Source organism: Misgurnus anguillicaudatus, chromosome 11, assembly GCF_027580225.2.
Source record: "Misgurnus anguillicaudatus chromosome 11, ASM2758022v2, whole genome shotgun sequence".
NCBI classification, from domain to species: domain Eukaryota; kingdom Metazoa; phylum Chordata; class Actinopteri; order Cypriniformes; family Cobitidae; genus Misgurnus; species Misgurnus anguillicaudatus.
The window spans coordinates 13,382,150-13,397,195 of NC_073347.2; the positions used below are offsets into that span (position 1 = coordinate 13,382,150).

Consider the following 15,046-nt stretch of genomic DNA (forward strand, 5'->3'; position numbering starts at 1 on the left):
TTTTTTTTTAGAAATTTATGGGGGACCTTAATATTTCAGTAATTGCCTAGCGATTTTTTTTATTTATGGGGGAAATCCTAATTAAATATGTTTGATTTTAACTTTGCACACCATCCATAGCAAAGCTAAAATTTATGAGAAATAAAAAACAGACTGTACAACTTACACTGTGGCCGAACAATATAATCCAGTTTGTAGTTAAGGCTATTTGCATTTCAAATTATGGGTATTTGGTTTTGGGGGAATGTGGTTCTCCCGTAAAGTCAAATTTGTACATTTATACAATATTTACATTATTTGACTTTTTAGAAGATTGAGCTTCCTCATAAACCTCATAAACCTCATAAAACAAGTCCTAACCTTTCTCATATTATCTGATCCTCGATCAGCGTCGTAGGTCGCATCAGTGCTGTACTTTAACCGATCTGCGCATGCGCAGTACATAAACCTCAGTTTGTACCGGTGAATGAGAAGACGGAGGGTAAGCAACGATAATAACAGCTGCTTTGCATGTTTACATATGAGTGAAGTTGTGTTTTATTGTTAATAATTTGTCTAACGCTCGATTGTGTGCGATGGGTTGTGCAGATTTTGTCCACGTTTGATGTGTGAATGAGAGCAGTAATTGCACGGACTGAACACTAAACAGTGTGCTAATGTGTGGGCCTGAATCAGACAGCATTGCAGGAGAAAACAAAACACTCGTCACACAGTTCCACTGCTGACCCGCCATTAATCATCGCTCTTCATTCAAGTCAATGCACTTTTTTGTGGTTTACATGTTTGTTTGTGTTTTGGAGATATTGAATGGTTTTTAAATTGTGATATTGTTATGTTGCTGAGTTAGCTGGGTAGCCTCCTGCGTTGACAATACGTTAATATGCTAAGCTAATTCTCTACTGCGGGTATTATGCCAAAGTGATCATTGGTCTTTTAAAACACATGCTATGGGACTAATAACAGGTCTGATTTGCTATTGATCTATTTGGAGTTTAGTTGAGTTTTAAAGCAGGGTGGGTTTGTCTTGAGTTCTGAAGCTGACACATGACATTTGCTGTGTTTCAAAACCTAGATAGCTGCCTACCTAGTCAGCATTTTTAGGAGCGATAAGAGTGAGTGTATTGGTGAGTACCAATTCGCCTACCATTACTATAACCTAAAAGTAATCACTATTTTATGGGAACGTACTTACATTTTAGTGCGTAGCAGAAAGTATGCAAGTACAGGCACATACTAACACGTGATGACAGTGACCATTGTTGCCTAGACGACAATGTGATGGTTAAAAAAAATCACACATCAAATACAATACAACTTTGCTCATTATTTCTTATGTTTACCATATAATATAATGTATCAATTCAGGGAAGCATTATTGATTTAGTAGTGTAGCATCACTTAACTCCTCCCTCTAGCAATGAATTGTTGGTAATATCAGCCAAGCTGAGTGTGCATGGATTTGCACTTTCAATGTAGAACATACTAATTTGAATGGATTAGTGGATTAATGGATAGCGTGTGAATTGGGATGCAGGACTGCCGTTCTGTGATGGGCAGAATGCTTTTGCTACGACATTTAATGTGTTTGTTTTTCGTCTGCCCAATGGTGTGCTTGTAATGTTGTGCTATATTTAGAAACTGTCGTTCGCAGTAGTAAACCGTACCATTCCCACAGGTAATATTCTGCAGCCTGGTTCAGCAGAAAGCGTCAGCAGGTCTCCATGGCCCAGTTCGGAGGGCAGAAGAACCCTCCATGGGCGGCCCAGTTTGCCACAACTGCGGTTTCACAACCCGGCCACTCGGGGCAGTCTATTGACCTGAACAGTTTACACTGTAAGTTACATTAAACAATCCACTTGTGCTCAATCACCAGGGGCCAGTTGTTCAAAAGTAATCCATTCGGATTTCGGCTATCGGATTAGATCAAAATTTCAAAATGGGTTGTTCAAAAAAAAAAAAAAAAAAAGGATTCTGAATTTGGATTGGATCACAAAATCCAATCTAGGTTTTGATCTAGATCAGACTGTCACTTTGTGTTGGTCAAAACATTTTAGTAAGATTGGGATTTGTTTGATCCCAAAAAGTAGGATTATTCTGATCCCATCAGAAGGGTGGATTTCAGGAACAAAAATGTAATAAAACTTCCAATAAAATGTTACTAAAACATAGAAACCTACAGTTTATCTACAATACAACATTTCTATTATGTAATATTTATAAATGTATCATTTGTTTGTTAAAAATTTGTTCAGTTTAATGATAAAGTATTCAAAATATAACATTGGGCTATATTAAACCTTCCAGACAATTAAAAGTCCAAATAAATCTCTCATACAGCAGACAATAGCAAACCAAAATGTAATCCTTAAATTTAACTTTTGTCATTGGCACTATACAGTATATTTTTACTAGTAGTTTTAACAATCGGCATCATTTTGATCCAGATTAAACTTTTTGAACAACTGGCCCCAGTTTACTGATAATCCAATCTATGTTTTAAGTATAAACATGCATTAATAAAGTTATACCTCTAATGTTTTTCTTAAATTTTCTGTGTTTTGGTCACACTTTCTAACTATTAACTCTTTACCTCGACAGCGTTTTTTGAAAAATTTGCCAGCCAGCGGCAGCATTTTTTATGATATTCACAAAGTTTAATGCCTTGCAGAAATTTTTCTTTTTTAAATATATAAACACGCAATATATTAAATGAAAGAACAGACCCCCTGCTTAAAAACAAGTTTCATCCTTTCTTTATTTGTTCTTTTTTATTACCTCCCAAATATGGGTAGATCTTTACAAAAAATACCACATTTAGAACAAAAAGCTGAAATAATTGCATTTTTGCAAAGGACTTTTGTTAGAGATCAGATTCAGAACGATGATCAAAACATACACAGAGTTTTTGGATCAGTGGATGATTTAGTGTTTTATAAGATGGGTAAGAGCTAGGGATGCATATCAATTAATTGCGATTAATCTATAGCAGAATAAAAGCTTTTGTTTACATCATATATGCATGGCCGGACTTACCATTGGGCTTGATTGGGCTTGAGCCCAGGGGCCCCGGCCAATAGGGGCCTCCGTGCTTGCTTGCGTTCGTTTGATTTGTTCAGTCGTTTTCATTTTTTATTTTACAGCCTATTGGTTGGTGAGGAATTGTTTGGTGCTGCATTTAATTTGTTAATATATATATATATGTCAGTCATCTTCGTGCTGAATATGACGCGCAGAGTTTACTGCTTAGATGCTAAACCCATAGATGCTAATAGCGAATACGCGAAATGGGAGTCATGTATGAGCTTTACATATAACGAGAAAGAGCAACGCGAAAATGAAGCGCTCAGCATGAAAAAGATTACTAGAGTAAGCTATGGTCTTGTGACTCAGTTTTTTCTTGTTGTTTTTTGTAATCTAACGTGATACGCCGGTATACGCAGTATACCCACTGGAATGGTCAAGGATTTCCGTATACCCATTTAAAAAAGCGTGAAAATACTTAACAGTGTGTGACAAACCTTTGACACTTTATTCATAAATTGACATCTGAATCACTCACCATTCGCATGCTCCACTTGCTACTTTGGCGGGTTGAACCTCATATACAGTACAGTCGGCTATTTGGTATTTGGCATTTGACTTCATGCGGCACTGCGTGATCCGATCATCATATGAAATCAAATTATCACTGCGCAAAAGTGACTGGAAAGCAGACGGGTGTATTCATGTGGCTCAACAACAGCCAGATGAATGACATCGGAGTACCGCGAGAGCGATTCGAGAATACACACGGGGAAGTCTGCTTTCTAATCGCTCTTGCGGTACTTTGACATCACCAAGCGCCAAATAAAATCCAATCTGCTCGCAGTATGCAGCTCACACGACACTGTAACCAAACAGTTTCTGTGCAGTGGAGCATAGCTACGAAACATAACAAAATCCGGAGAGTTAACGCACATATGACTATGTCAACATTTAAATCATCAGTCCAGTTTATTACTTCATCTGGAGGTGAGGATGCACTAAATTGTGGGCATGTTGATGTCCTGATGGTTTTTGATATAATCCACTAGCTAGCCTACCTGTAGTTTCTCTTTCAGCATGTTTGTTGTGCTTAACAGAATCACAGTTTAAACTTCTGAAAAGTGTTCATTTTTATATCTACGTTCAAGGTTTCAATGTATTATGTTCATATCAGACGCAAAAATTTATGAATGATCATCTCCACTTTGGTTTTTAGTGTCTAATATTACATGATGGTCTTGTCATAATTATTAAATAACATCCTAAAATCTTTTCTTTTTCATTCTTAAACACTGCACCCCTTGTACGCTATTTGCAAAAAATACACTTGTGGATTATGTTTATAACATTATATGGTGTGTAATAAGGTGAATGTTTATCAAGACTAATTTTTATTTTCTTAAGCTAAGTCTAACACAATGATTTTAAATGTTGTTATGGGGTATTTTTTAATGTGCATGATTAATTTGGATTTGTGACATCCCTAAAAATACATGATTTAATTTTAGACTGGGCTTATGTTCTGCTAGAGAGATATAGGGGCAGTTTCCTAGTCAGGTTTTATCCTAGTCCAAGACTAAAATGCATGTTTGATCTGTCTTAATTTAAACACATCTTGCGCTGATATATCTTAACATATATCATTGCCATTGTTTTGTCTCAAGACGCAGACCAGTAATGTTTTTTGTAAGGTTTGTTGGTAAAAACTACTTGAATGCCCTAATATAACCTAGAAATAGGCCTAGTGCTGGATTAATTTAAACCCTGTCGGGAAACTTACCTAAAATATAGTTCTATGATGTATTTTTATTTTAGGTTGTTTACTGTATGTGCACTCTCAGAAGATAATTTACACCTTTGTACCTAAAGAGTGCATATAATGGGTACAAATGTACCTATATCTGTCCCTAAATGGTAAATATTTGGACCCATTTAAAGGGTACCGTCACAGTGACAGCTTTTGTACCTTTTATTCTGAGAGTGTAGGGCACAAAATTTATTCAAGCCCAGGGGCCTCCACCCTGGTAAGTCCTGCCCTGCATATATGTGTGTGTACTGTGTATAATAACTTTGTATAGTTAAATGCACACACCTGCATGTATATATTTAAGCAATGTTTACATGTGTATATACATTTGTATATTTATGTATAATTTATATTATATATAAATACTTAATATATAAATATATTTTTTTCTTAAAATTATACATGCATGTGTGCATATTTATATATAGGGCCCTATAAAATCCGTTTAATTTTTTCCCAAATTCCGTTTTATTTTTTCCCAAATTCCGTTTTCTCCGTTTTAATTTTTGCAAATTCCGTTTTATCCGTTTTAATTTTTGGCAATTATATTTTTTACCCTTTACTTTTATTTTAGTCATAAAAAGAGTGTGCCTTTAATGTTAATGATTAAAATGTAAATGATTTGGGGGAAAAAACTGGATAACAGGATTACTTAATGACTATAAAAGATGCATTTACACACGCACATACACACAACTCAATTCAATGCATTGTTTTTTAGTGTTGTTGCAGGAGGCTACAACAAGGTGTCAACGCAGTGGTGCCTTCAGAAGTGCCTTAAACACATCAATCCAGCGGAACGCGATCCATATTTTATACACAATCGCTTGAAATGCATATAACTTCACAAACATACACAGGATAGTGATCTGACTTAGGACAGCGTGATCACGCAGCTCTTTGCACGTGCGAGCGAAAGAGAGCGGCGCCATGATGCAGATGATTATATTTTAAATGCGAGGGATAGTTAGTTTGCCTCAGCTCGCTTGAAATGCATAAAACTGAACAAATACATGAGAATTTGTGTTCGCACTGCGGACAGATGCGTGAGAGAGAGAGGTACAGTGAGACAGACGTGGATGAGAGAGTGCATGTATCTTTGCGCTCACCGTGAACAGAGTGTTGACTAAACTTCCAGACTAACAGTTCTCCTGTCACATAAAAGTCATGTGAGACCTGCTCGGAACTAAACCCTTTCGTCGAATTTCTTAATTTTTTCGCTGACGAAAGCAGAGTCGTGGAGAGCCGCTTCGCCATGGTTTCAGTGTTTTGGAGGAGGTCTGAAACGACGGGAGGGGGCGTGTCGCCCAGATTTACTTCCCCCGGTCTGCATTTCCCCCGGACATACGTTCGTCTCCCACACAAAAACATAATTTTATTCAAAATATGTTAAATTTCGCAAAATTCCGCGTTAATACTAGATTCCGTGTTAATTAGCCAATTCCGCGATTCCGTCCGCGATTCCGTGATCGCGGAAATTATAGGGCCCTATATATATACATAATTATTATACACAGTTCACACACATATATGATGTAAACAAAAACTTTTATTCTGCTATAGATTAATCGCGATTAATTGATATGCATCCCTAGTAAGAGCCCCACCTAGTGCATAATAACGGAAATATTGATTGCCGTAAAAACTTGTCATTGGCAGGGAAACGTTTTCTCTTAATTGATGAGATAAATCGTCAATGGCGGAGAAAGAGTTAACTAACTAACTACAACTTTTGTTAAGACATTAATATGTATTTTATTAGTAATAATAAACAACCAGTATCCTAGTAATATGCATGCTAATAAACAGCTAGTTAATAGTGTCAATTGTTATCATTTCTTCTTTAAGATGTGCCAACATTTGTTTGAACTTTAGTCATAATTTGTTTCAACTGTGTTCACGATATCTTTACTATTTGAAATGTTCCCCCATAGCTTTAGGGGTACAGCAGCCGTCCCTTTTGGGTGCGTCCCCTATGTACTCTCAGCAGTCAGCCTTAGCTGCAGCCTCACAGTCTGCAGCCAATTACCAGCTCTCGCAGCAGACTGCAGCCCTACAGCAGCAGGCCGCCGCAGCTGCGGCTGCTGCATTACAGCAGGTGAGACCCTGGCCATGATCAGTACACAGATACAGCACTATACTGCAGTGAGAATAATTGCACAATGAAGCCATGGGCTTTGAGAACATACTAAAACACTCATACTGTTTTGGCTGAATATAGTATGTGTGTACTGTGTATTCTTTTTTCTGTAATTACCAGAATACCGTGTTTCACAATGCAGCGCATTTGACAATTTGCAATGTAAAACATGCTTTTTTCTTTATGCTTTCTAGCTTCTTTAGTGAAACTGTACTGATCCACATGACAGTACTGAGTGTTGTAATCTGACCTCCTACAGCGAGCAGCCTTGAGACACTGCTGTGCTTTGTTTTAGTCCCAGATCAATTCAGCCCTGCAGCAGTATCAGCAGCAGCAGCAACAACAACAACAACAGCCGCCACAAGCCCCACCGCCACAACCTCCACCTCAACAGACCCTTTACAATGTCCAGCATCAGGTACACCTGCATGCATAACATACTGCAAGATGGTTGGTAATATTACTTTAGTTAATGGTAGCTGAAACAGGCACTGAATTGTTGATCAAAGCATAACTGTTACAGTTATCAACTGTGTCAGTCATCACAGTTTTTATGAAACACAGACTGATGTATTTCATACAAACACAGAAAAACCTTTATGTTATCCACCACTTATTTTAAAGGGACACTGCTTTTTTTAAAATATGCTCATTTTCTAGCTCCTCTAGAATTAAACATTTGACATTTTGAAATCCATTCAGCTGATCTCCGGGATACCACTTTTAGCATGGCTTAGCATAATCTATTAAAGGTGACATAGAATGATTGAACATAGTATTTATCCTTGTTCTGTAATGTGACATGTAGACAAAACATTTTTTGTTTGGGTCTGTAATGCCTTAGAAGCTTCCTAAAAACCTCTCTCAGATAGCTCTATTAGGGTGGGAGGGTTTTGCACCTGTTTGGCTCCCCCTACTGGCTTAATTTGCAATCTCATTACTGATTGGCTGACTTGGCTGCCACTCAAAAAATTTAGCCATGTATTTTAAAGTGGAGGGGCAATGAGATGCCTGTGATGTCATAAGCATCAGTTTTTCAGATTGGGCCATTTTCTGGCTGGCATTTCTAAAAGATGAATTTCTGTGAGACTGAGATATTTAGCATGTCTAGCACTTTTTGTATGTTCGTGAATGCGGGTAGACTACCATTATTCAACAAAGGCAAGGTAAAAATGGTTTTTCATTCTCTGTCCCCTTTAAATCTGATTAGACCATTAGCATTGCGCTAAAAAAATAACCAAAGGGTTTTGATATTTTTCCTTTTTAATACTTGACTCTTCTGTAGTTACATTGTGTACTAAGACCTATGGAAAAAAGTGAAGTGTCCCTTTAAATGTGATTGTCTCTTTAGGGCGCACTCACATTAGGGCTAGGCAAACCGTGCCCCAGTGCGATTGTCCCCCCCTCCCTACTCCCCCAAAAGCACGCACTCACACTGTACTTTGAGGAATCCGAGCTTGGGCACGCTTTTGTCATTAGGAATGCGATTGTATTGAAGAAAACAGGTAGTAAATCGCTCTCTTAACACTGAAGCTGAAACTTAATGTTAAGTCTGTGTTTTTATTATTCTGTGTTTGGTGAGCGATGACACACAGCCCTCTCTCATGCCGATCATATTGCTTATTGGTCTGTCACATGCGCATCTCAGACACATGTAACTCTGCTGTTTGCATCAGAAGGTTTCTACGAAGACAGATGAAAATGAGTGGTCGCGCAGTTGACGTTTCTCCTTTTGAACCGCGCTCTGGTGCGATTTTCACCTCTGCAAGGCAGCCAGGGAGCGATTAAAGGGACAATGTGTAGTTTTTTAAAAATTTTATGAGTCAAAATCAATTTCCTTATTGATAAATATGTCCTCATTGGTGACAAATGACCTCTGCCAATGATCTGACATTTCTTTGTAAGCTTAGAATTTCTTCTTTTTATTTATATTGAACGGATAAGTCCAAGAAGGCTTCCATTTTGTTCCACCGTATTGAAAAACTGTAGCAGAGATGGACAAAAAGCACTAGCCTACTGCAATGCATTTTTGTTCAGAACCCGTGAACCAGCTGAAACGGACAAGTAGATCAGTGAGTACATAACGGCTACCGTAGTTGCAACACGCATTTGGAAAAGCGAGGCGCTAGAGAGCACCATTCGTTTGAATGCAAAATACAATTTCACCACTAGATGGGGGAAATCTTACTTACTGTCCCTTTAACCGAACCGTGCCCGGGCATGGTACAGAGCGATCACGTTAGTCAAACGAACCAGGCTTTGGGGGTCAAACACGCCTGGGCGGGGTTTGGCTTGGATAGTGTGAGTGTGCCCTTAAAATGTTATCATGCTAATACTGAGCTTAACACCATCACAGAGGAACTGAAAGAACCCAACTGTGACTCCTACATTCTGCAGTGTGTGATATATTAATCACACTGCTTTATTTCACTCAACCCAGCCTTTGTACGTACAGTCATTCTGATTGTAAACTTCTACAGTATTGATGTTTTGATCTTCATACAATTGTGGTTAAAAAAAGATGACGTTTCAACTCATTCTTCTTCTGCACTACAAGGTGTAATTATTTGTTTTGACAATAATATTGCTTTTTTCTTTATCACAGCTTCAACAACCTCAACCCCTGCTTTCCCAGGTACACTGCATTTACTGCTCCTTTTGCATCACATTTGTATCTGAGAATAGATGTGCATAATCAAGCAAGAGATCATTTAACAATTTTTAATGTTCCCATGTATGTTGTATCTTTCAGCCCCCCGTTGCCTTGCCCACCAGCTTGAGCCTCTCGAACCCGCAGCAGACGGCACAGATCACTGTGTCCTACCCGACCCCCCGATCTAGCCACCAGCAGCAGACCCAACCCCAAAAGCAACGTGTTTTCACTGGGGTGGTTAGCAAGCTGCATGACACATTTGGCTTTGTAGATGAAGATGTCTTCTTCCAGCTCAGGTTTGTCCTAGTAAATCTGCCATTGTGTGGTCAAACAGAAAGCAACGCCCCCAAACTCCTACCATTGGCTAAGCCAGTGGTTCCTAAACGTTTTGATGTGCGCCCTACCTTCGATAAAACAATCTCAAACTTAAAGGAATATTCCATTTTCTTAAAAGAAAAATCCAGAGAAGTTACTCCCCACCATGTCATCCAAAATGCCGATGTCCTTCCCCGTCCAGTCGAGAAGAAATTATGTTTTTTGAGGAAAACATTGCAGGACCTTTCTCATTTTAATGGACCCCAATAGAGCCCAACATTTAATACTTAACTCAACACTTAACAGTTTTTTTCAACGGAGTTTCAAAGGACTATAAACGATCCCAAACGATGCATAAGGGTCTTATCTAGCAAAACGATTGTCATTTTTGACAAGAAAAAAAAAAAAACAATTTTAAACCACAACTTCTCGTCTGGATCCAGTCGTGATGCACTAGCGTGACCCCACGCAATACGTCATGACATCAAGAGGTCACAGAGGACGAACGCGAAACTCCGCCCCAGTGTTTACAAGTGTCTTGAAAGAGGACCGTTCCGACGTCGTTATATGTCAACTGATACTAATTAATGTCTTTGGGTCAGTTTATTGTTTAAAATGGTCCGCAAATGTGCGTTTTATATATGTAACACGTGACCTCCCTATACGCATTTACGTTAGGTCGCGCTGGACCGGACCTAGACGAAAAGTTGTGGTTTAAAAGAGCATATTTTTTATTTTTCTTGTCAAAAATGACAATCGTTTCGCTAGATAAGACCCTTATGCCTCGTTTGGGATTGTTTATAGTCCTTTGAAACTCCGTTGAAAAAAACTGTTGTGTGTTAAATGTTGTTGTCCATTAAAGTCCATTAAAATGAGAAAAATCCTGCAATTTTTCCTCAAAAAACATAATTTCTTCTCGACTGAACAAAGAAAGACATCAACATTTTGGATGACATGGTGGTGAGTAAATTATCTGGATTTTTTTTTAAGAAAATTGAATATTCCTTTAAATTTGAATTAAACAAAACGTGAAATTATACAATGTAGTGCTTTTGATTAGTAGACTAATTTATTGATGTTTAATTACACAGATTTATGATCAAATAATGCCCCCTGGCACCATCTCGTGCCCCCCAGTTTGAGAATAACTGGTGTAAGCTGACGTTGCTGTCTTTCTTTTACGATGAAGTGCAAATAAACATAGCAGCATTTTAAAAACAGCACAGAGCCACAGTGTTGATACTTGTGCTTTGATTTGGGTTGCACATTAATCTTTAGAAATGCCTATGCTGTAAATCTTAAACTGTTTGTTTTGTTTCTATAGCGCTGTTAAGGGAAAAACGCCACAAGTCGGCGATCGCGTTCTGGTGGAGGCTGTCTACAATCCCAACATGCCTTTCAAATGGAATGCCCAGCGCATCCAGACTTTACCTCAGATGCCCAACCAAACGGTGAGCTGAGCCACATGGTCCAAATGGATCCACAGTAACAGGTCTAACAAGAGTTAAAATCGTTCTGCTTCTGTTGATTCCTGTGTTCTTAATCTCCATGTAGCACCAGCCGCCACAGCCCTTACCTCAGGTTTCCCCACAGCTGTCCAGCTTTTACTCTGATGCAGGAATGCCACGCTACTCTGACATACACTCTGCGGTGGATTCAAGACAAAATGTAACCCATGCCACTTGACCTCTGCGCCCCAAAACCCTATCCTTTTTTCCTCACCTTAATCTTCTGCTTGACCTGCTCCTCCATTCTCCTGTTTTACAAACAGGCTTTTTGTCACAAGTCCTTCAGTTTTCTATACTTCCACCAAGACGAGTCACTGTTTCTGCTTTTTACCTTTCTCAGTTTTACAGTTTACAGCATTTTGTGTTTGTAATTATACGTTGTCTTTGTTGTCCATAGAGTCGATCTTTTGCTAATCAGCACCTGCTGTGCTATTAATTAGGGCTGCACGATAAATCGCATGTGTTTGTCACGCACATCTCGTCAGTAATGCCGGTTCCTTGATTAGTATTAAATCGCCATCAGCTGTTTTCAGATGGAGCAGCTTTAACTGCACAGAGCCGTAGTTCCCTGACAATCGGGGCAATTTCGCATTAATTATCGCGGACGTATCGCCTGCGATATGGCCCAAATTGTCAGGGAACTACGGCTCTGTGCAGTCAAAGCTGCTCCATCCGAAAACAGCCGACGGCGATCCAATACCAATCAAGGAACCGGCACCACTGACGCGACGCGCGTGGTATCGCATGCGATTTATCGTGCAGCCCTACTATTAATGTACTTGTCTTGGAAGGATGGTGTAGTTCTACAGTGTTCCCCGTAGAAAATTTGTTAGTTAAGGTGGTATGGTTGGGCGTGTGGGCGTGGCAATCAAAAGGGTGGGGCGTACGCGTAATGATGAAAATGAAAATATTTTTATTTAAAACATTCAAATAAAACTTAATTTAGAAGAAACTATGACAGAAAATGAACACATACTAGATTATTTCGGAATTAAATGTTTTTAACAGATGCCTCTAATGAAAGTAGTTGCGTAATGAAATGAAACTAAAGGGTTAATAAACACAAACTGAAGCAGATGTTTGTAGACCGTCTGGCGAACGATGATAGATAGCGCAAAGATTGTAAAAACTGATTATTTCAGACTATTGATTACATTATCTTAAAGGAGTGTAACTGCTGTAGCATGTAAATAATCCACATAAATAATGTGAGCAAGACGCTCAACAATTATATTGAATCAACAGGCACGTGAAAGCCTATCAGGTTGCTCAAACAGCAAAAATCACCAGCTAACTTACTTTAAATTTGCAAGAACTATAAACTGATCAGTGGCATGTTTACCATTTTGTGGTCCCTAAGTAAAGTCCAACAACCGGGGCCCCCATGCCCCAGCATTGCCCAAGGTTTTTCATTTGAATTGCACAACAATATATTGCAATTTTATATATATATATATATATATATATATATATATATATATATATATATATATATATATATATATATATATATATATATATATATATATATCAAACAAGTCTTATATAAATATGAATGTGCCTTGTACAAAAATGTACATAAGCAGATGGAGGAAAATGTGTCTAAATGAGTTATCAAGGTACTATAACCAGGACTGGAAATGGGGGGAGGGGGCGCGAGGGGACAGAGTACGGGGAGTGAATTTCAAAGGTAAATCGTTATATATATATATATTATATTCTAGAAATTACTGGGTACACTAATGCACAGTCATTTTGATTGTCACAATGCCAAAATGTCTATATACATTGCAAATACCAATAACATTTTATGGTTCTTGATACCAATTCTGAGGCAAAAACAAAAATGAATACTAACAAAAAACTAATAACACATACAATGTGAATAAAATCCTTTACTTAAAAATATATTGCTTATGAACAAAAAAACATTACAATTTAATAATCGTATGTAGACGCCCAGAATATACCACAGTACTCAAATAATGGTAATAAAACAAAGATGATAAAACAAAAATGATAATCAGTAGAACAAAGCTACGATTTACCTTTGAAATTCACTCCCCGTACTCTGTCCCCTCGCGCCCCCTCCCCCCAATTTCCAGTCCTGGTTATAGTACCTTGATAACTCATTTAGACACATTTTCCTCCATCTGCTTATGTACATTTTTGTACAAGACAGATTCATATTTATATAAGACTTGTTTGATAAGACAATTTTCTCTAAATGATTTGTTATTTTTTGAAACTGAAAAAGTCAAGTGCTTTTAAAGTACATGTTAAAAGGCTGCAAAATATAGGAACTTAAATTTCTAGCTGTACACCCAAGCAAGTTCATCATAATGATATCAAGAAAATTTTCTTTAGTCTTAGTGTTTGTTCATGATGGCAAACGTATCTCATCTACTCCATCTCTTTTGTATTTCAGAATCAACCCCCAGGCCCAAACATGATGAAACCCACAATGCTGCAGTCTCTCCCCCCACCCACTACGTTCAGTGTCCAGGCCCAGGGACCTCCTCCATCTCTTCTGCAGGCCCAGCTCTCTGCAGCCTCTCTGACCCCACTGCTGCATAACCCACCACAGCCACTGCTGCCCCAGCCGCCCCCAAAAGGTACGCGAACCCTCTTGCTCATTAACGGCCTAAATACAACCAGACAGAATTTGATCTTTTGTTTCTCTCTGTGGTGTGTAGACTCTGTGTTCTCAGGGGGTTTGCTTCAGCCCCCAGTGCGAATGATACCTCAGCCACAACAGGTGAGGCGTGTGGACCCTTCTCCCCGCTTCCCCAGTCGCAATGACCGACCAGAACTCATCCTGAGGAAAGATGACCGCAGGTCGGCTTTCCAACAAACACCACGTGGTTTTCTTACTTTAATCAAGTGCAAAATTTTAAGTATTTTTGCATTATAACTGAATTAAATTTAAATTTTGCCTGTGTTTGTGCAGTCGGGAGAGAGAAAGAGAACGGAGAAGGTCAAGGGAACGTTCACCTACACGTAAACGTTCTAGAGACCGATCTCCACGCAGAGAACGTTCCCCAAGACGGCCGCGTAGAGTCGTACCAAGATATACTGTGCAGTTCTCCAAATTCTCCCTCGATGGGTAGGTTTCTTGTTTTTTTCTTTCTCTTTAACTGCAAATTTTGTTCTTTTTAGAAATGTTCTTTTTTCCCTCAACATTATAGCTGAATTTTGCTACGAAACATGACACTAAGTAATTTTTGTAGTTTTATTATTTAACTCTCTCCTCCTATTCTTTGAAGTTATAACTGTGACATGATGGAGCTCCGGCGGAGGTATCAGAGTCTCTACATTCCCAGTGATTTCTTTGATGCTGTGTTTACCTGGGTGGATGCATTCCCCTTAACACGACCTTTCACCTTTGGAAACTACTGTAACTTTCATATCATGCATAAAGAGGTGGACTCTCTGGTGAAGAACACGTCTGTTCTTGACCCACCCGATGCCAATCACACCTACAGTGCAAAGGTATAAAACTGCTTGTTGTTTTAATGGCTAAATGTATAATAATAATATTAGCTGCATCATGTTTTATTTGATGGTCTCGTGTGTCTACTATACATAACATTTTATTA

At 38.6% G+C, this 15,046-nt stretch overlaps 1 protein-coding gene across 2 annotated transcripts in view; it reads left to right on the forward strand.

Annotated features, from left to right (window-relative positions):
* The first annotated feature begins 336 nt into the window (after positions 1–336).
* The window catches only part of ccar1 (cell division cycle and apoptosis regulator 1), a 30,517-nt gene continuing 15,807 nt past the window's right edge, over positions 337–15,046 (forward strand). The window contains exons 1-12 of one of the 2 annotated variants that reach the window (XM_055169898.2): positions 337–481; positions 1,676–1,833; positions 6,766–6,929; positions 7,267–7,389; positions 9,577–9,606; positions 9,724–9,920; positions 11,264–11,390; positions 11,494–11,607; positions 13,876–14,062; positions 14,144–14,285; positions 14,398–14,553; positions 14,714–14,939. In XM_055169898.2, coding sequence (XP_055025873.2) covers positions 1,722–1,833; positions 6,766–6,929; positions 7,267–7,389; positions 9,577–9,606; positions 9,724–9,920; positions 11,264–11,390; positions 11,494–11,607; positions 13,876–14,062; positions 14,144–14,285; positions 14,398–14,553; positions 14,714–14,939 — 1,578 coding nt within the window. In that variant the 5' untranslated portion in view covers positions 337–481; positions 1,676–1,721. Of the gene's footprint in view, positions 482–1,075; positions 1,125–1,675; positions 1,834–6,765; positions 6,930–7,266; positions 7,390–9,576; positions 9,607–9,723; positions 9,921–11,263; positions 11,391–11,493; positions 11,608–13,875; positions 14,063–14,143; positions 14,286–14,397; positions 14,554–14,713; positions 14,940–15,046 lie in introns of those variants that run through there. The other variant, XM_055169900.2, reaches the window with a different exon arrangement.